The 22,716-nt window shown below is 38.7% G+C and overlaps 1 protein-coding gene across 1 annotated transcript in view; it reads right to left on the bottom strand.

Annotated features, from left to right (window-relative positions):
- Positions 1-22,716, bottom strand: part of LOC136857996 (3'-5' ssDNA/RNA exonuclease TatD) — a 196,002-nt gene that overhangs the window by 36,020 nt on the left and 137,266 nt on the right. Inside the window, exon 5 of the mRNA XM_067137169.1 lies at positions 5,670-5,832. Coding sequence (XP_066993270.1) covers positions 5,670-5,832 — 163 coding nt within the window. The remainder of the gene's footprint in view (positions 1-5,669; positions 5,833-22,716) is intronic.

The raw sequence follows: 22,716 nt of genomic DNA, 5'->3' as shown, positions 1-22,716 counted from the left end.
CTGTAAATAATGACTGCATGACTGCCGTAATTCTGTTAAATTATTAGGCCTATGTGTAGATACAAGACTTACCTAGGAAATACATACACCAGAACTCTGTAAGAGATTAGCCAGGGTGTAGTATATGTTGCGGAAATTGAAAACCTGCATCAGTTGGGATGTGCTACTTGCATCCTATCATGCTTTCCTTCACCCTCATATACTGTATGGGATCAGGTTATGGACCAATTGTCCTACATCAAATAATGTATTTATTTGGCAGAAAAAGGCAGTCCATGTAATTACTAGATTAGAATTTAGAGACTCATGTAAAACTTCCTTTGTGAGCCTAAAAACTATGATAGTTCCTTGTTTATACAGGGTGTTTCTATATTCCCATTACAGACTTTGAGGGCTTACAGTGAGGACCAAAACGGTTAAGTTTAGCATAGGAACTTGTGTCTGGAAATGTACTGTCTTCTGGCTACCTGTAAAAACCCACCATAGCATATGTTAAATCTCCTGCATTGTACGTGTTACTGACTAGAGTACGTACATCTTTGAATGATCACGTGATGTCTCATTCCCCTACAGGTTTGTTGACATTCCATGCCATTCAGCTGAGTGTGTGATCCTGATCCACACGGAGACGTGTTGTACCTGCTGTTGTGCTTGTGATCTTCGTTCATACTACAGTCGTCATCCACTACTCGTATTAGAGTGTATGTTTATCACTTGCAATTCATGTACAGTCCGTTTTGTGTAAATAACGTTGATGACTTGTCAGGCCAATTCTTGCATGGAACATGCAATCACATCTGGCACACCTGAGAGAAAGGGGTGGGCATGGTCAGTGGATGTGACTGCGCATCAGCGACGGCGATCTTCTTTACTGGGGTCAATGTCTGTGCTCTTCAAGGTTTTTTTGAGCTGATCCTTATAGCGTTTCAGAGGTGCACACGTGGCCTCCTTCCAGAACTGAGTCCACTGTATAGTATCTGTTGGGGTAGCCTATTGTCATCCATGCAATGGACAAGACCAATCCATCTAAGCTGGTGACCTATGACGGAAGCTTCTATACTGTTCATCTGTGCCCTTTCAAGTACTACAACATTAGAGACATAATCCTCCCATTTGATATTCATAATGATCCTAAGCTTCTGCTGGTGAAAACGTTCCAATTTCTTGATGTCACAACGGTATAGAGTAAATGTTTCACATCCATATAATAACGTGGAGACAACGGCAGCTTGGTACACCATCAGTTTACTGGATATATTTAGGTCTTTATTAGAAAAGACTCTGCGGGATAGACATCCAAAAGCACAATGAGCAACTCGTATTCTATTTTCTACATCCATCTCCGAGGTACAACGAGACGAGAAAATACTCCCAAGGTAGGGAAAGAAACTTGTTCCAGAGATGTATCTGAGATGGTAATGTTGAAGTCTTGCAAACTAGTTCCTGGAGTAGGTTGTGCTAAAACCTTAGTTTTCTGAATATTGATAGACAGGCCAAAATGCTCATAATCAGTCTTATAGCAATTGACTGACAATTGCAAGTCCTCTGGAGAATGAGCTGGAGTAGCACTGTCATCTGCATATTGCAATTCAGTAACCCAGGTGAGAGCAGAATCTTGACTGATTGAAAATCCCTCCAAGTCTGTAACAAATTTCTACACCTGCATTGCTCAGTGGAGAAGATGTGCTTTGGTACAGTGGAGATGGCGGAAGAGGTAGCCGAGGTACTGGGGATTAATACAAGTACAAAATCGCCCAACGGTTAAGCAGGCGGAAGAGGAACCAGTATAATAATCCTGGTTCCCAATGGGTGTGCTAGTGGAAGAGGCTATGCTAGACGGACTGGCTACAAAGGTGCAACTCAAGTTTTGTGCAGTCTGTGGCAGTTTGTTGCAATACCGGTGTTTAATCCTGCATGTCTCATGCTATATGTGCCGCGGTGAATGGCTCTGAAATCACAGTGTGTGTGGGCCACTTCCTAGCAAGTTGTAGTCCATCTTAAACAAAATCACGCCAATGGCAATTTCACTTGCTATTCAAAAGTCCAATGGCGATGGTATAAGGATGGTGGGGGCAGGTTTTGGGCATACTACAGTACAGCAGTAATAATTTACTACATACACAGCATTAAGCTGTACGTACAGTACTGTACTTACAGTACTGCACCAAAGATTTGTGCAATAGTGGATAGGTCGTCATGGCTGGATTGCTTGGCCCGCACGTTCACCGGACTTGACACCGCTAGACTACTGACTGTGGGGTCACATGAAAACTTGATTTACGAGACCCCTGTGGAATTCGCGGAAGACCTACTGGCGCAGGTTATGGCTGTGGTAGATATCGGAGGACCAGGGATTGGTGACCGTGCGTACGAGAACATAAGTACGTACCGTGTCTGTGTTGGCGTCTGTGGTCGTCACATCGAGCCCCACTTGTAACTGGACCCAGACGACAAGCAGTAGGAGTCGGACAGAGTGCCGGAAATGCAGGAGCTGTAAACATGTGTTGTGGTGGGTTTTTTGCGGATAGCGGGAAGATGGTACGTTTCCGGATGCAAGTTCCTATGATAAATTTAACCATCTTGGTCCCCACTGCAAGCCCTCTAAGCCTGTAATGGGAATTTAGAAACAACCTGTATATTGTTACAAATATTATGCATGTAAGAGAGAATCATTCCGAATTTAAAGAAAGATCTACAGTTCATATGCACGACACAAGATACAAGAATGATCTGGATACTCCTCACTCCAGGCTTAGTAAAACCACAAAAAGCCACTGTTACCAACAGCTTAAGATGTACAATAAGCTTCCACTACCAATTTGAGCATTAGAAAAAGGTGCATTTAACAGGGTACTGTCACAATTTTTTAAGAGAAAGGCATTTTATCGTGTAGAAGAGTTTCTAGAATGTGTCATTTAAAAAACTGACCTAATATAGGTAGGTAAAATAATTTTTCTAATGACTCAGGCATTATGGCTGAGATGTTGTCTATAGATTATTTGTGTTAATACTGACAATACCTAGTGTACATTTCCTGTACTTTATGATAGAAGCAATAAACTATCTAAACTATGTCTTAGCAGCCATGTGAACTGTTTGTAGCCTCCAGTAAACTTTCGTCTGTCTACGAGACTCAGACCCGCTCTTTACATAGTTCAATATTGTAATCATGATATTAGCTCAAAGACTGCACTTTTCCTTTCAGATTCGGAGTTCGATAGTCAGACTAATGATGTACCTCCATCAAAAAAAGAGACGGATGGCCAAGAAAAAGGAATGGAAAAAGAATGTACGTAAAAGCATGCGAAATTCAGGAAAGTCATACAAAAATGTATATGGTGTCAAAAAGCCAAGGAAAATATTTTCTGATTTATTTGACTGCAACTGCCATTGGAATTATGAGGAAAATATTAATTCTGAGCAGTGCAGAAATAATTTTGATGCATTTTACAGAAATGCTTCATGGGCAACTGAAAGAGCTGTGCTGGCCAATGCTGTGAAAGTTGTTTCAGTAAAGGCCAGTCTCCACTGATTAACATTTAACAACATGTTAAATGTTAAAACTATTAAATGTTAACTGGCAACACTATCAACATATTAACAGTTAAATTTTAAATACTGTTCCATTGTGGCCACACTTATAAACATGTTAAACTTGACTTTGCCGGGCTGGGTGGCTCAGACGGTTGAGGCGCTGGCCTTCTGACCCCAACTGGCTCAGTCCGGTGGTATTTAAAGGTGCTCATATAAGCCTACATCTGCCTCATGTCGATAGATTTACTGGCATGTAAAAGAACTCCTGTGGGACAACATTCCGGCATACCGACGTCTCAAAAAACCGTAATAGTAGTTAGTGGGACATAAAGCAAATGACATTGTTATTAACATAAAGAATGCGTAACTGGATTAAAGCCACTATATGTATTTATTTAATGATGCCGAGTTTTCAGCCAAACTGCATTGTCCTTCATCAGGGCATGTGAAGTTCTGCCTCCGACAGCGAGCAAAGAAATTTGAAGGAATGTGGAAGTCATGACCGTACTATCCACGGCAAACGCCACTAATTGGACCCAAGGATCGTTGCGCTGTGCTGTGGTGGTTGGGAGGGAAGTTACTGATTCAACGCCCTCTGTCGACAGTTTCTTGAGTGTGTCCCGCTGTGCCAGGGTGGTGTTATGCATGTATTCTGCAGTCCAGGTCTCCGTGTATTTGATAACTTGAAGCCATCTTCCCTGTTGATGTTATTTGGGCGCAACTCTATCTCTATGGCTTCCTTTACCAGTAGAAAAACATTTGAATGTGTCTATTGCCGCCTATGTGAACACGGCAGCTTTACACCTGCACCTGGCACCAGAAGATGGCCAAGATTCACTACCCCTGCCACTGTTCTCAAGGTTGTACACAAGAATCCTTGCATCAGCACAAGGAGTTTAGGTAGACAGATGCATCTTCCTCATGTCAGTATATGGCAATTTTTGTGAGAACAACAAATGCATCTATACCACCTACAGTGGATTCAAGACCTGGCACTGGTGGATTTTCCTGCACGACTGACGTTCACCTGGTGATTCATCCAACAGTGCACGTTCAATGGCAGAATTTTCCAGCTTTGGTATTATGGTCCCATGAGGCAATGTTCACATGCAATGGCATTCAAAACTTCTAAAACCAGCACGTATGGGCAGATATCAATCCGCATGCCACTGTTGAAGAGGCTCACCAAAAGAGGTTCTCCATCAACATCTGGGCCGGCATCCTTGGCGAGTGCTTGCTGGGACTCTATGCACTTCCCAACCGCCTAACAGGGGAGGCCTACAGGCAATTCTTACACACCGTGTTACCTGCTTTCATAGTAGACGTGCCACATTGTCACTAACAGATTAACAGACATAGTTGCTGCTGTTGGGCATGTAGTTCTTATATTGCATTATACAAGGTGTTTCAGAAAACACAACATAACTGCAGGGATGGATTCCTTGCATAATAAGAAGGAAGAAGCACATACTCTATTTTGAAGAAATAAAACCCCACCAAAATTCAATTATAGGCCATTTGTTTATCTCTGAATGCAGTGGGGACTTGTTTTACAGTAGAACTTAGCAGTTGCTCAACTAGAAGGCTCGACTGAATCTTCAATTGCTTTCATTATTTTAAAAAAATTAAGGATATTATTAAAACTAGTATGTCTATTCTTAATTTAATCTGATTTTTGCAACTAGATAACTTGTAATGAATGGTAGACCATTATTCATAAGCTATCAGTACATGCAATTCTTAAACTATTCAAGCGTTCTTACGGTTCAATTAACGACGAAAGATTATTACCGATTTCAACCAAGGTAGGTAGTAATTTGATCAGACTACTAAATTATTTAGATTGCTTTAAATATGATTTTTCATTTAATAATTATAATATTATAATGAAACAGATATTTCCTTTAAAAAGCTATTAAATCATACGTTCATTTCAAAAAGATAATCAGTAAAACTTCTGGATTATAATAATTATGAATGAATAGGCCATATATTACGTGTCTGGAGAAAGAGAGTAATACAGGATGCGTGGGTTCATTTTTTTATTAATCCGCTTTTTAATAACACTAAACAAGCTATTTGCTAGCATTACATGCCAAAACAATTCCTTCTAGAAGATAGTGTGATGTAATTACCTCTCTGTAAGACCATCCTTGACATGGGCTGGGAGTTTAGAGGCCCGAGTATTGGGGTACATAAATGGTGAATCAGTTTCCACCATAAGCTGCTCTAATGGTAGTAAACCACTTTCTAACAGTTTCCGCATTCCACTGTCAGACTTGTCCTTACACAAGTAACCTGTCAAAACAGAGATAAATATCACATATCTTTGAAAATACGTGGAGCATTACATCCAACATTAAATCTTCTATAACTTATATACAATAATAAGAATACATTTTAGAGAAAGGGGTTTAGACTTGGATGTGAACTGAAAATATAGACTTAATCTAGCTTCATGGAAACAATTTTCTACCAACATTAAACAAAACATTTTATTTTTAAACATACAGAATATTTTTTCGGTGTGGTATATCATACTCAAAATGAATAAATCAAACAAAATCCTTATGGACAACACTGTAGATATCTTATCACTTACATAGTAATAAAAACTTGATTGTTAGGGAATGATGCAAGGCATCTGTGGTAATCAAGATGACAAGATACGTGCGTTCCATAAGTAATGTGACCAATTTTTTTTCTGATGCAACTGTACACCGCAGCGTGTTCTAACCTGCTGGGCTAGGTGGAGAGGGGTGTTAGCTTCAAACGCTCTTTGTCTCATTCGGCAGCGAGCTGCCGGAGAGTCAGGATGCGCGTTTCCGTCAAGCCCGTTTTGAGTTCATGTAACACGGCACAATGGATCGTTCTGTAGAGCAACGGTACGCTATCAAATTTTGCGTTAAACTTGGGAAGTCCGCCAACGAAACGTTTCCATTACTTCAGCAGGCCTTTGGGACTGATTGCTTGTCCAAATCACAAGTTTTCCGATGGCACAAGCCGTTCATGGAGGGCCGAGAGGAGATCACCGACGAACCTCGCAGTGGACGGCCATCAACCTCATGAGTCGACGAAAATGTGACGCGTGTGCGCGACTGTTTGAACTCTGACAGACGGCTGAGCCTTCAATTGATAGCACAAACTCTAAACATAGCAAAAACAACCGTTTTCTGCATTGTGACTGAAGATTTGAACATGAGAAAGGTGTGTGCCAAACTGGTCCCAAAAGTGTTGACTGACGAACAAAAGGACATGCCAGTGCTTCGGTGCCGAGAAATGTTGGAAATGTGTGAAAATGATCCTAATTTTTTTAAACTCAGTTATCACTGGTGATGAGTCGTGGATTTTTGAGTACGACCCTGAGACAAAAAGGCAGAGTTCAGAATGGCACACCCCATCGTCGCCCAGTCCCAAGAAGGCATGCATGAGCAAGTCCAGGATCAAAACATGCTCATTGTCTTCTTTGACATCAGAGGCATTGTCCACCACGAATTCGTACCTACCGGGACTACAGTGAACTCAGCTTTCTACTTGGAAGTGCTCAAAAGACTGAAAAGGAGGGTCTCGCGCTGCCGAAGCGACATCAAGGACACGCGGAAAGTTCATCACGACGACGCGGCGAGTCACAGCATTGTCAACGACTTCCCGGCCAGGACCAACACCCCATTGGTTCCCCAGCCTCCCTACAGTCCTGACCTGGCTCCAGCTGACTTTTTTTTGTTTCCTCGGTTAAAAGGAGTCATGAAAGGAAAACATTGGGGCACGATTGAAAGAATCCAGGCGCATGTTACATCGGCTCTAGAGGACATTCCGGAAAAGGCCTTCCAGGCATGGAAACACCGCCTCCAGAAGTGTATCGACACAAGAAGGTGCTATTATGAAGATTTTTGATTATTTGTACGAATATATTCAATAAATGATTTTTTATGAATTTGATCGCATTATTTATGGAACGCACCTTGTAAAAGCTCAACTGTCAAATAGTGACATATTTAAAGACAGAAGGAATGGAAAGAGCTGACCAAGCACACACTCCTAAAATTAATGCTTCAGTAAAATATTCCCAAATAATATCTACAAAAGGTCCAGGATACATGAAATAGAAGCTTCAGTTTTAGAGCATATTAAAATGCAATTCCTTAGCAAGCAGAATAATATTGTGAGTTGACTCAGGCTGGTTCGCATGTTTTGCTGCTGCAGAGCAACAGGCAACATCTGTCAGTAGGCAATTGCTAAATGTAAACACTTGCCCGTCATAAGTCGTAAAGTGATTTAAATTATTGATTGGAATTTAGTAAGTGTTGCTTAAAGAATGCTTTTTGTTATTTGCTGTGCTCCAGTGTTTAATAGCTTATTTACAAACATCGGAAAGAGTTTCATTTAGGAAGTGTTCACGATGAAAATATAAACCATTTTTATGCGATTGACACCAATATTTGTCAGTGAATATTTTACAATGAGTCATTTTATTTAATACCAGCAAATGTACCCGTGCTTCACTACGGTATCCTATACTGTATACAGATTTCTATGTAAATTATTGTACATGCGGTGAGTAAGATTTTATTAAATAGCGTGTCACTTAACGTTATCTGAGAAACACCGTGGGGAGGTTTCCGTGTAAGGTGCGAGTTGTGAAGTGGTGGTGATAATTACAGGTCCCTTTTTCCATTGCCATTCACAATCGAGTTTGGAAGTTTCTGCTATAACAACAGGCACACTTGCCTACTGGCATTCACAATCAAGTTGAGGAGTTTTCATCACAATGGCAGTCCTCCTTGCCTACTGACAATTACAATCGATTTGGAGAGTTTTTTAACAATGTCAGGCTCCCTTTCCTACTTCCAGACATCACTGTTGAGGAGTTTTCATTATAATGGCAGGCACCTTTCCTACTGCCAGTCAGAATTGGATTGTGGTGTTATAATAATGACAGTCCGCTTTTGCTAATACCACAGTTTTGATAATGGCAAGTCTCCTTGCATACTGCAAGTTACAATCGAATTGGGGTGTCATCATAATGACAGGCAAACTTTCCTACTGCCAGTCACAGTCAAGTTAGAGAGTACTCATTATAACAGCAGGTCATCTTTCCTACTGCCAGTCACATTCGAGTTGGGGAGTTTCAGTTATAATAGCAGGCCACTTTGCCTACTGCCTGTCACAATCTAGTTGGAGAACCCATGGCGGGCACCCTTGTCTACTGCCAGACACAAACGGGTGGGGGAGTTTTGATCAAAATTGAACGCTACCTTGTCTTCTGCCAAACATACAAAAATATAAGCATATTTGTAATTGCAGGCCTTCATTTCACGATCAACTGCTCCTAACCAAGGTTAGGTTGTAAGGAAATTCCCACCTTCCAATACTTGTCAATTTCTTGTAACAGTTTTATTGTTTACATGACATAATCTAGCTAAATCTCTAGGTGTATACTAAGTAGATAGAACTAGTTTCGTTCTGATTATGGAACATCTTCAGCTAAAAGAATAAACAAAAATGGCAAGACAATTAAAACACATGTAATGATTATGGTGATGAAATAAAATGTTCATTCATGTTGGGTTAATATTTCCGAGTCAATTTCAAGTAACGAAGTAAAATCGCCGTAAAGGGTCTTCTGTATGCTGGAGACATGTATACTCGATCTTGAAGATAAAATTAGTAATATAAAAGATTTTCTTAGAATATGGTTGTCGGGGAAAACTCTTGTAAACAACCATAGTTGAAGTTGAGTTTTGGAGTTAGATTGTTAAAATGAGTCTGAAACAAGAAGAAATAAAGTAAGGAGGGAGATATTTTAAATGAGAAAACCTTGTAAGAATGTATGTTAGAGAGGTAAAAAAGGATATATGAAATTGTTTTACCTCACAGTCGGTTGTATTGTATTTAGTGTCCTCCCTTATGCCGTGTCGTCAACTGACTGAGTTCTATGTGTGTGTGTGAGGAACTTGCGGTAAGCAAGGGGAAGCGGAAGGAGAGGTAGGGGAAGTGGGGGAAGCAGGGGGAATGTTGTGTAGGGTGGAGCTAACTGAGAAGTGGTTGTATGATAGGCAAGGGTAAACGGAAGGAGAAATAGGGAAATGTTGTGTAGGGTGGAGCTAACTGAAAGGAGGTGTGTTGAATGTTTTTCCGGATCCTTTTTGATGGCTTTTCTCGACGAGTCTAATTTGGTAGCCTCTTCTAGCAATATATTGACAATATCCGTTATTTTGTTAATGTTCCGACTGGGGTTTTGTTTCTGATCAATCTTAATCAAGCTTAATTAACATGAATCCAAGACTACTGACAGCAAGAGCTTTGCCTAAGATACACAAACCCGACATACCCATAAGACCAATTATTAACTTTAAAAACAGCTCCACCTACAAAATCTCTAAATTTATCAATAGTTTTCTATAAAAGTACTATACTTTCCAAAGTGGAACCACAATCAGTAATTCAATAGAATTTTGTAAAATTATTAAGAACACTAAATTAAAACCATCTTTCACCTTGAACTCATTCGACGTTACCAATATGTATTCTACCATCCCCACAAAAGAAACTCTAGATATAATTAAGAACAACTTAAGGACACACAAGAAACTTACTAACCATGAAATAGAAGAATTTATGCTACTCCTAGAATTTACCCTTAACAATAATTACTTTTCCTTCAATAACACAGTATATCAACAGAGAGGTCTCCCAATGGAATCCCCAGCATCAAGCATCCTTGCTGAAATATACATGGATCATTTAGAAAAACATAACATTTTAAATGAAGAAAAAGGTATTGTTATCTGGCTAAGGTTTGTTGATGACATTTTTGCAACTGTAGATGAAAAAAATCAATAGTAGTGCTAATTTAACCCGTCAACGCCCGTTGCTTGGCTAGGAGGTAATTTTTGCTGATTTTCATAACTTAATGTCCTTTTCCTGTCTAATGAAGGAATCTGAAGTCAAACTTCCAAATTCGGTAACAGAAATGGTAGAAATGAGGTGTCACCTACAGGTGACACTGGGTTTTGCAGATGCTGTTAACAGAACACACATCTTTTAGAACAATGGCTTTATTATTGGTATTAGAAATAAAATGTTAAAACAAGAAAAACAAGATAAATTTGATCAAATATTCACTTTTATTATAATAGCAAATAGAAAAAATTACTAATATATTATAATAGCAAACAGAAAATAAATACTAATACAGTGAATTCACTTTCAATATCATGTCCCGCTTGGTACGAGAGGCTGTAGTCCTACTGACTGCTTGTGTGAAAGCTGTACCAGCACTGAATATGAAGTCCTACTTGGCACGTCTTGCACATAATTCTCGTTCTTTTGTGGCAGAGGCTGCATCATCTTTGGGAACATTGAGTTCTTTCATGCTGCCCAGCATCAGGATTCAATCCGACTTCATGTGGAACTCTAATACTTGTAGGAGCTCCACAGACGTAGGATTTCTCTGGTGGTTTTCCATAAAGCCTACAGTATGCCTGGACAATAATTCTTCAGAACTGGCAGTAAGTCAAATGCTTCCCATTCTCACACACTTTTGCTATCTGCCGCGCATTTTGGCAAGCCGCATCTAGACCGAATGCAAATAGAGGAAACCACCATTTCTTTCCTCTAAATCCAACCCTAAGGTCGTCAACATTTTCATCTCATCAGTCGATGCCTCCCATGTATTTGTTGTATTTTTGAACCATTGACGGACACCCGACTTGAATTTGTATTCGTTTTCCTTCAAATACTCCAACTAGATCGACCTTCAGCATTGGACCAACTCCATGACAGTTTGAAGCAACAGTGACTACACTGTTGTCATGCCACTTTACAACCATTATGTCCTTATCTGCTTTATACGATAATGCTCCCCGTTTTTGCTTTCTGAGCATAGGTGTGCTTGTGAGTGGACATTTTTGAAGACGATTTTCACGGAGTGTACCCGTTCCCCGCAATTCTTTTCAGATAGTGTATCTAGCAGTGCAAAAGTGGTAAAGAAGTTGTCAAAATACAAGTTATACGGTCCCTTCTCTTGAGGTAGACGTGATAACACTTCCAACACCACTGCCGGACCGAGTCCAAACACTTACTGCTCAGGCAGCTTTGCCGACTTTCCTCCCTGATAAGGTTAAAATGTTATCAAATAACCTTTTTGCGTTGCAGCAGACCAGAGTTTATATCCAAATCTCAATGGTTTCCCATGGATATTTGCTTAGCACTATGTCTGCCATAGTACAGAACCACTGTCTCATCAACAGCCACGTGACTCGAGAAAACTTTGTCAAAGTTCAGAATGAAATTGTAACTAAGCATATCAAAATATTGTCTCACCTTAGCAAACTTATCATTTGGGGCAAGCTGGTGTTTTCACAAACATGTAGATAACGGTGAATTTCAAGAAACCTATTTCTTCAAATACTTTGAGAAATCATCTCATTATGGGTATCGTGTTTCACTTCCCAAAACATGCGTATGTATTGTGGAGTCAAGTACCCTGTCAGCAGCAAAATTGCAATATAGACCCTAACTTCATTCGGTTCTAAATTCAAACTGTGCTTTCTTTGAAGAGCATATAAATTAGACATTGTTGTAATATATTCAATGATTTCGCCACTAAACAACAACTCAAAACATTCAACAGGAGTAAGGGTTAGAATTCTGTCAGTATCTGTCCATTCTTCAGTATCACCTCGTCCCGATTTCTTGGAAAAATATTCTTCATTATTTGACCAATTTCTCATCTTAGGTTGCACCAGTTTCTGTAATTTGCTTCTCTTACCGTAAGGTTGGCGTGGTGGCAATTCTTTTTTTTCCCCTGTTTGTGGTGGATTCAGAATCAGAATCAGGACCTACTTCTGACGTAAAGTTCGTCTCAACAATTGCTGTCAACATACGGCCACCTAAATGATCCATATCCGTATCTGCCTCGTCACCACTTTCTTCTTCCGTTTGTCCTCCGTCATTGGGAGGAATTAGTGTAAAGTCAGTAATACTGTCCAGTTCATCTAAAGCCTCTATAATCTCGTGAACCTCCAATCTAGAGAAGAAACAAACAATGTGCCGTAACTCTAATACTGCCACAAAGAATCACATATAGAAAGTATAATGCCTGGTGTCACCTGTAGGTGACACACTGATTTCGAACATACCCTACCCCTCTAAAACCAATTCTACCAGAAGAAAAATTTAAACAAATATCAATACTAGCCTATTATCTGCAAGTCATAACACACTCAAAGGTTTAGACTCACCGTTTCTTCCAGTTTTTTGACGAAGAATGAGAAGTGGTAGGTTCTCCATCACAAGTACTTGTAGACATCATAGAATACTAATCCTCACAACCAATTCCAACGTTCAATAAAATAATATTCACACAGATTATCTTGTGTAAGTTTCAACAATGACTCATGAGCAGAAACAAGCTCAATAATACCTTTCAGTTTATGACTGTTGCCTTTTAAATGCAGTGCACCTGTAGGTGACACTGGGCGTTGACGAGTTAATAGACCAAATCAACAGTTTAGGCCCTTTCATAAAATTCACATTAGAAATGGAGAATATTAAAAAACTAAATTTCCTGGATTTAACAGTCGAAAGAAAAGAATAAAATTTATCCTTTTCAATCTTTAGAAAACCGACCCAAACTATAAATATCATACAAAAATATTCGTACCATCCTGAGGCACATAAAAGGAGTTCCTTTTTAAGCATGTCAGATAGAGCCTTTAACCCATTTATGCCCAGGTGGGTCGTTTTCGACCCATCACATTATGCTATCCTACTTTAAGCTATCACATTGTTGACACTTGTAAGATCGATTAAGTTAACCATTATATATTTCGTCACACGTTTAGGCGGGAATTTGATTCATTGTTGGCGTTATTCTTGATCTGGAGTCGACAGAAGCAAGATGGATTGTCAGCCCTCTGCACGCGGGAGAAGAATGTAAGTAGAATTGGTAACTATTCTCAATGGCAGATTATTCATTGCATTATTTACTATTTAAAACTTCAATAACATACATACATAACTTGATATCCATGTAACTTGCTTAGAATTTTCGGTATTTTCAATGGAACCTAGTGTGGGTCGCTAACGACCCGCTGGGCAGTTACCCGAGAACTATCACTGACTTTCCCATTCACTCGATAATGACCATATGTTCAGTTTAAACCTTACATAAGTAGTCTTAGTATTCCTAACTGCTCTGTAATTTATTGCACAGTACAGCAACTGACAGTTGCAGAAATACTGGATGAGCTCGAAGCAGCTGATCCTTCAGATATCCCTCACTCAGGTGTTGATATCTTTATTGGGCTGCCTGAAGATGGAGGAGAAGAAACAGATGCTGACTCTGGTGATGAAGATTGTTCAGATCCTGACAGACTAAATCGTGCTCAGCTTCAAGCTCCAGCAGAGTTAGTGATGCAGGTACCAATAAACAGTAACTTCAATAGGGAACATGCATGATCCGGGGTTTTAATTAAAAATATGCTAATCTGATACAAAATTGCATGCAGAATTCAAAAATGTGATCAGAATGTACGAATAATAACTCCAAACATGATAAAAATCTACGAAAATGTCACGTCACGCAAGTACGCGATCTCATTGGCCTGACGTCATCGTACAGGTTGACTGAATTAGCAGACGAAATAACACGCAGTGTGCTGTGAGAAGCAGGATACACTTCGCGTATTTCTACTTTACGTTGGTGTCTAGTATGGTTAAATTCGAGGTCTATACATTGGATAATAATCTGAGTGGTATATTTTAGACTTAAAATGAATCCTGTGCAGACAGTGAGGCAGAAAACTTATAAATGGTGTAGAGTTCCGATGTGCAATAGCACATCGCATACCATCCCAAACAAATTGTTTATAAACGTTCCAAAGACGCTAAAACTAGGGAGAAATGGATTTTGGCGAGCTGGAGAAATGCTGGTGATATATCGGAAAAGTCTACAGTTTATTTTTTTGAAAATTTTAACGTAAGATGAATTTGTTTGAATTTTCAAATCACTTTTCCATGTCAGCTGTTCTAGTGGTAAAACTTTAAATTTTAATGTATGATGCTTTATTTAAATGCTTCAATTACATCTTGGAATATGAAAGTAATAAACGGTGCATTAAATAATGCTGATTATTAAAGTATTCTCCAAACCTAACCTATGTTTTGGGTGATCCATGTCAAGATAATAAATCAAAGGGGTTATGAACCATTTTGACAGCTCTAATTCTACCAATATATCTTGGCATGGGACAGTTATGTATGTCTTTATTGAAGAGCTTAATTGGTAAAGAAATTTAGGCTATATCTAAATACCCTATAATGTAGCAAAGAATAGGCGTGCACATCATGAAAGGAAACGACGTGAATTTAACAAATGTATAACTCTACACAAAACCAATGCTTGTCTGTTGGAGTCTTATAAGTTAACAATGCTCAATTATAATAATTATCATAATATTAATGAAATAAATAACATAATTGCACACAGGTGAAAATAGTGATGTAGGTGTTTAAAATATAATCCAACTTAGCCTAAGTTTTAGGTTATACAAGCCAAGTCAATAAACCGAAGGGTAAAAATACCGCGCGAGTTGGCCGTGCGGTTAGGAGCGCGCAGCTGTGAGCTCGCATCCGGGAGATAGTGGGTTTTGAACCCCACTGCCGGCAGCCCTGAAGATGGTTTTCCGTGGTTTCCCATTTTCACACCAGGCAAATGTTGAGGCTGTACCTAAGGCCACGGCCGCTTTGTTCCCATTCCTAGGCCTTTCCTGTCCCATCGTCGCCATTATGTGACGGTGTGACGTAAAGCAAACAGAAAAAAAAATTAAAGTCACAGCACCCAAAGACATTCCTGTATTGAACGACTAAAATGTCACCAGGACACTTTTCTTTCCTGATATGCTCAGCTTGTTAAAAGCCAAATGTAATTAATGTTATTGGCTTCACGCCCCGCTAGCTACTTCTACGATTTTCGGAGACGCCGATGTGCAGGAATTTAGTCCTGCAGGAGTTATTTTACGTCCCAGTAAATCTACCGACACGAGGCTGACGTATTTGAGCACCTTCAACTACCACCGGACTGAACCAGGATCGAACCTGCCAAGTTGGGGTCAGAAGGCCAGCACCTCAACAGTCTGAACCACTCAGCCCGACTTGTGAAAACTAGATGAAGTCATATTTACCTTTATCATGTTTAACTTTTTCCCTCCACAAAGATATTTAATTCTCTTTCATGGGCCCCGGAAGTGAGTAGGCCAGTTGTCCCAACCATAAATATATATATTTTTTGGGAATGATAGATTATAGCCCTATAGTACTATGATCTTTCTTTCTTTCTTTCCTTCTTTCTTTCTTTCTTTCTTAATCAGTTTATCCTTCAGGGTTGGTTTTCTCTCGGACTCAGCGAGGGATTTCACCTCTACCACTTCAAGGGCAGTGTCCTGGAACGTGAGACTTTGAGTATGGTGATGCAGCTGGTGAGGAGGGCCATTACCTCGCCCAGGAGGCCTCACCTGTTATGCTCAACTGGGGCCTTGTTGGAGGATGGGAGGATCGGAAGGGATAGACAAGGAAGAGGGAAGGAAACGGCCGTGGCCTTAGGTGCCTGGAGGAGAAGTAGGAAAATACGAAAAACCACTTCGAGGATGGCTGAGGTGGGATTCGAAACCCTTCTACTCAGTTGACCTCCCGAGGCTGAGTAGACCCCGTTCCAGCCCTCGTACTATTTGTTTTCAACTTTCATGGCAGAGCCGGGAATCGAAACCGGGCCTCCGGGAATGGCACACATTAACCACTACACCACAGAAGCGGACTAGTACTATAATGCTACCTATATGTTTATGTTAGTGCTGAAATCCGATTTCTTACTTTACTAATGCTGAAAGCCCGAAAATGTAATGTTGTTCTTTAATAGGGGAGTCAGTCTAGAAGGAAATGTTGAAAGTGATGTGATATCTATCCAGGTTCAGTTGTTATCCTAATACTATGGGTTACAGTACATTGCACGTATATAAAAGATGCCACTTACAAACTTGCTTTTTATCCGCGAAATTCTGCGGCCACAAAAGTCACTATTTTTCAAGAATGATGACATCTACACATGATAGATTGTCTGATTGTGCTGTTTTGAACCTTTATTCTGTCATTCTGAAGTTATTCGCGATCATGAATAATAAACAATCGGCTTTAGCAACGGCTGGTAGAGCTCCATGCGATACGGGATCGTGACGTCACAGCGCGCCGCTTACGTCAGAGGCCGTTTCACTCGCCTTGCGGAAAGGCACTATTAAATATTTTTTTAATGGTAGAAAACAAGGCAACATACCACAATGTAATACGTTTACGTACTATTTCATTGGTGTACTTTTCAAAAAAAATATTTTTGAAAATGATGCATGTTCCCAATTCAGAACTTGCTCCCGAATTCAGTGATGAGCCTGAACCACTGCCGGAAAATAAACAGGTTGACAGTAGTGACTTGGTTACAAATTGTACTAATGGCAGAGATAAATCGTACTCTTTTAATTGGAAAATAGGTGATATGAAATTCCCACCCTCTTCTTCGTCCAATGTTTGTCATCCAGATAAAAGGAATTTCACGATCCAATCACAGCCTATAGACTTTTTGGAAGCATTTCTCGATGAAAATACAGTTCTTCAAACATTGAAATATACCGTTGGTTATGCCTCTTACACCAATAATCCACAGTTTCAATTATCGTTGGAAGAGATGTACTCTTTTCTCGGCATACTATTTCTGAGTGGGTATGTACCCCTACCACGAAGAAGGATGTTTTGGGAGAATTCAGATGATGTTAGAAACTAACTTGTTCAGAACAGCATGTGTAGGAATAGGTTTGAGGAAATATTCAGATTTCTTCATGTTTGTGATAATTTGGATCTCCCGGCAGGTGACAAAATGGGTAAACTGAGGAATTTTATAGATCATCTAAACAAGTCATTTCTTATAAATGCTCCCAATGAAGACAAAGTATCTATTGATGAGTCTATGATACCATATTTCGGGCGCCACGGGTGTAAGCAATTCATCCGCGGGAAACCTATTTGTTTCGGCTTCAAAGGCTGGGTAGCCGCTCAGCGGACAGGCTACTGTCTCCAGGCTGACATTTATCAAGGATATAAAGGAGGAGAAAAAGGGAGAAAGGAGTGGGATTAGGTGAAGCAGACATCGGTTGACGTTATCAAGGAACGCCAGAGGAAGGACCATCGAGGACATCTGCTGATAAGTCAACAACCTAGGCGTCAATGCAAGATTTGTCGCAATAAAACAGTGAAGGCCTGTGCAAGGTGTAATGTTCCCCTTCATGACAGATGTTTTGTAAATTACCATGAGTGAGTTTCAGTTCCACTGTCAGTTATGGAATCTGAAGTTACTTGTTTTGGGTATGAAATATTATTATAATTAAACAGAACAATGACAACTATTGCTCTTTGTGTCATTATAACACTAATTTCTGAAGGTAAGTGAACTATAAGTCTGTAGAAATAAATTGTTGCTAAGATTGATGTTCAGAATATTCTCACTCCCTGTTTCCCGAGCAAGTGCTTAGCGGGTCGTTAACGACCCATGTGTTTATATGGGTTCTAGACAAGTAAATATGGTTTTGTTTATTTGTACATGAATAATGGGTCATATTAAGTGTTTATATATACAAGTTATCAATGTCGGAAGAAAAGAATAATTTGGGCATAAATGGGTTAACATTCCCTTGTCCAAAAACAATCTCCAAAAAGAAATTAATCTCATTTACAAAATAGCGATAAGTAACGGATACACAAAACATTACATCAATAGATTAATAAATAAAATGAAGAATAAACCTCTAATATATAGGGCATTAAAAATCCCTATGTCCTCCAGTAATTTAAAGAAAGAATTATAATTCATTAAAGAAATAGCTAAATTCAACGGATTTAATACAGATATAATTGATAAAATCAACAAAACCAAATTAAAATTAGCTACAAATTTAACTCCATTGAAACCCGTCAAATCAAAATACGCTAAATTCACATTCACTAACCATGGTATTTATCCGATAACCAATTCACTAATGAAGCACGATGTAAAAATAGCCTATACAACAAAAAACACTAATCGTAATTTATTCTTTAATCATAACTCTATTAACATCACAGATCACCGCCAGTACCTCTAATTCAAATGCAACCAATAGACCCTTAGCCACACCCACTGTAATATCGCTCCCTCCATCTCACCGTTACAATATGCGCAGCAATACACTTCCCTCTTTATCTCCCACCAATAGTAGCTCCCCTCCAAGTACTACAAACAAGCCCACAGTCACGCCTTTGCAAACAGTTCCACCTCCAACTCAAACCTACAGCTATAACACTCGTAGTAAGAAGCCGACAGTCGACAATAACGTTCAGTTAATAACATAACAAATTACCTTCACCATCGTCTAATGGTAAGTGTACACAATTTCCACTTAAACATTTCATTACGATTTTTTCACTCAATTAACACCACATTTCTGGTTTCCTTTTACAGATTCAACTGTCACACTTCCGTTTCGACTAGAATGTCAATCAACCCACATTCTTAACAACATTGTAGCATTGCATCAAATTGAGATGGTCCATAAAGGTCCGATTTAAACATCGTTCTTCAACCTTCAACTACAACTTCGTATTTTTTTTTATCAAAGTGAACCTCATCACCATATGCCATTGATTTTCAACTCTTATCTCTTGTAAACAAATAATTGCTGGTCACTTGACCATCTTTCATCATTATTTTATTCTACATTATTTTTTATTAAATACGATTTTTATCATCATTTTCGTTGTAACCGCTGGTCGGCCAACATAATTTTTTAGCAATCCTATAACAGACTGTTGTTTTGTTCATTTTAATTATAATAGAAGCCTTCTAATGTCAATATCACTACTACTCTCACCAATTATATATTTCCTCACTCATTGTAATATATTTAAAACCAACTTCATTACAAGTCTTTTACCATATGTTAATTTTAGTTCAAGTCTCTCTAAGGTTTTTAAAAAATTTGGTTTATTTCATGTATATGTAAATCAGGTGCCTGATTCTACGATTTTTAAGGTTAAGACAATGGCTGATGATGTCTAAATACAAGGCGAAACATGTACCATTTTAGTTAACATGCCAAAGTAAATCAACTAAGACAAGACTTATTGTATTGATTAGGTGGTGAAATTAATAAATTAACTTATTGTTATTATTCCAATAAAATATCATCAATACGGATCAAGAATAATATTTATCACATGTAATATCTTGTCACTTCTCAAACCGAGAGAAATAGCAAATGACAACGTTTCAAACACGAGTAAATTTTGTAATAATAGCGATTCCAGAAGAAAAAATATGCGATTATTTGCAGAATAACAATTCAGGTGATGATAGCTTGAGATAGTGGAAATGAGTGTGATTATGTGCGCAGTGAAAGCGCTGGAAGGGGGAATAATAATCCAAACAGGAACAATGACAGTGTCTTCTTTCTATTGTTCATCGGCTCTAATATTTGACATATGTACAGGTGTAAATAAAAACAGTGAGGAAAACTGTCTTATGGTGTTTTAAATATTTTCTTCAATAATGATTTCTTTAATACGCACTAATGTAAAACTCAGCTATAAGTAGGTGGCTTTTTAAAAATGGCTGGGTCCCAGCCGGGGCCAACTGCTCAGGGAGTTGGTAGTGAAGGTGTTAAAAGACAGTATGGAATTAAATGGAATATTTGCCTCTCATTTGTATTCGTATGTCCTGCAATTAGCTTCGTCTTTTTCTACCCTGGCGATGTTGCCTATTTCCTGATAATTCACAGTGATAAGTCCAATAAAATGATTGCATGGTCTTAGATAATTTTTGCTTTTTGTGATGATGTCAAACGAGTCCTCTAGTTCAAAAACTGCAAAGAAACTGAAAATACATTTTACTGTAAAAAGCAGTTGTCCAAGATATTGCCTTTCTATGATTAAATCACTGAGTATCAAATCCGGCCCGATTTAGTAGAAATCGCGATGTATAATTGTAGGTTGTTTCTAGAACTGGCCATGTGTTAGATCCAAAGCCTTCCACGCGGGGCACACCATTATTACCAGTCAATGGCAAGTCACTAGATGTTCTTATTGGATATTATTATTGTCTATATGATATACAATAAACATTCAATTGTTTAAATGGATGTATAGCAACACTTTAAAACCTTTCAATGGGAAAGTAACGTTTGTTACAAAGACAGAGTAGCATTCTTGTGTCCTTTGAAATGCTGCATAGTGATTTTACGTAAACCAATGTTAGTGACACTGGTGACATCAGCTGGTTGGCTGTTTGCTCAGTGTTGTGTTAGTAAGTTGTTCTGTTTTGATACATTTACGTATAGTTTATTCTACAATATGGATATTTCTCTTTCACCATGTGAGCCAAGGAGAAGCAGGAAGAGGACTAGAAACCCTGATGGATGGGAAAAAAAAACCTAGAGATAATACTTTATAATTCTGAAGATTAAGTTTCTGGTACTGCATAAAATTGACAATGAAATCTATGAAACGTTTGTTATTATTAAGCTTATTATGTCTTACAAAAGATTGTTTTTGTTTATTTGCATGTCAGATATGCTGCTTGCGGATCTCCTAAAACGTCAGCACAACAAATCCATGTTCCAGTATACATCTCTAAATAAGATTGACATAGTACATTTTCACCAATGTTTCTATGATCATTGAGATAAACTGAACCAAGATGTTTTTTTTTTTTTTGCTAGTCGTTTTACGTTGCACCGACACAGATAGGTCTTACGGCGACGTTGGGACAGGAAAGGGCTAGGAGTGGGAAGGAAGCGGCCGTGGCCTTAATTAAGATACAGCCCCAGCATTTGCCTGGTGTGAAAATGGGAAACCACGGAAAACCATTTTCATGGCTGCATTTTAAATTTAAGGGGGCTTTCACAATTATATAAGGTTCATTTATTTTTGGCCCAAATGTTGTCTCCAATGAATGCTACATGTGGACTATAAATTGAATATTAATGACTTTAACCAAGATTCCAGTTTTGTAAAAATTCTTACGACTCAGGCGACCATAACAGCTGAAGAAACCCCAATTCACCAGTGATAAATTCTAGTCATTACAATTTGAGAAACCCCAATTCATGCTGTGATCAATCCAATCCACAATTGGAAGTCTAGTCATTATGGAATAAGTTAATTCAATGTTCATAAATTCTGGCAAAGTTAATGCTCATATTGTACATACTGTACATACTGTACATATTGTAAACTATACTGTACATATTGTAAACTATGTAAATAGCATAAGACAATTGTATTTAGTATTAAGTTAGTTCACTACAAGTTCCAATGTTTATAGTTTTAATTCTTGACCTTAAGATTAATATAGGCTGAAGATGCCCATAACTAGGGCGAAACATGTCCCTAACTGGTGTGTTTAATTCATGTAGAATTTAACCACTAAAAATATATATTTGTATTGAAAAGGTGGACACAATAATTTGAATCTTGAAAGAGTTTACTTACTGGATACTGGCCGCACTTAAGCGACTGCAGCTATCAAGCTCGGTGGTTTTCTATTAAAACACACTAATGCAAGGGATCCAAAAAGGTGAAACACAGAAGGTACAAGAGAACGAAAACAGTAACAATTAAATATTACATCACAAAAAAAAGGTCTGGCACTAAGCTTCCAGTTTGCTGTGAAACATTCTTGAATGTGTTAGGATTTACCATACACAGAGTACAGGCTGTTGTTTCACAATTCTGCAAAACAGGAAAAATGCCCTCTGAGACACATGGGGGACACCATCACTCACACTCCTTTATTCATAGACAGGCAGCAGTGAAAACATTCATAGAAAAATTCGAAGGTATTGAGCCACATTACTGCAGAAGTAAAACTAAAGAACGTATATACCTCAGTATTAAAAAGATGTGGCAAATTTATCAGAACGAGCAAAATAATCCAGATTTACATGTGAAAGAAAGTTACTTCCGAGGCATATTCAACAAATGTTATAATATTGGATTTGGTACACCTTGCACAAATGTGTGCTCTACTTGCATAGAATTAACAGAAAAATGAAGCAGGAAGCAGATGCAAACAAGAAGAATGAACTAATAACGCAAAAAAGAATA

Source organism: Anabrus simplex, chromosome 1 (genome assembly GCF_040414725.1).
Source record: "Anabrus simplex isolate iqAnaSimp1 chromosome 1, ASM4041472v1, whole genome shotgun sequence".
In the NCBI taxonomy this organism is placed as follows: Eukaryota; Metazoa; Arthropoda; class Insecta; order Orthoptera; family Tettigoniidae; genus Anabrus; species Anabrus simplex.
Note: the sequence above shows the minus strand (reverse complement) of the source record. Positions and strands in the feature narration are given on the sequence as shown.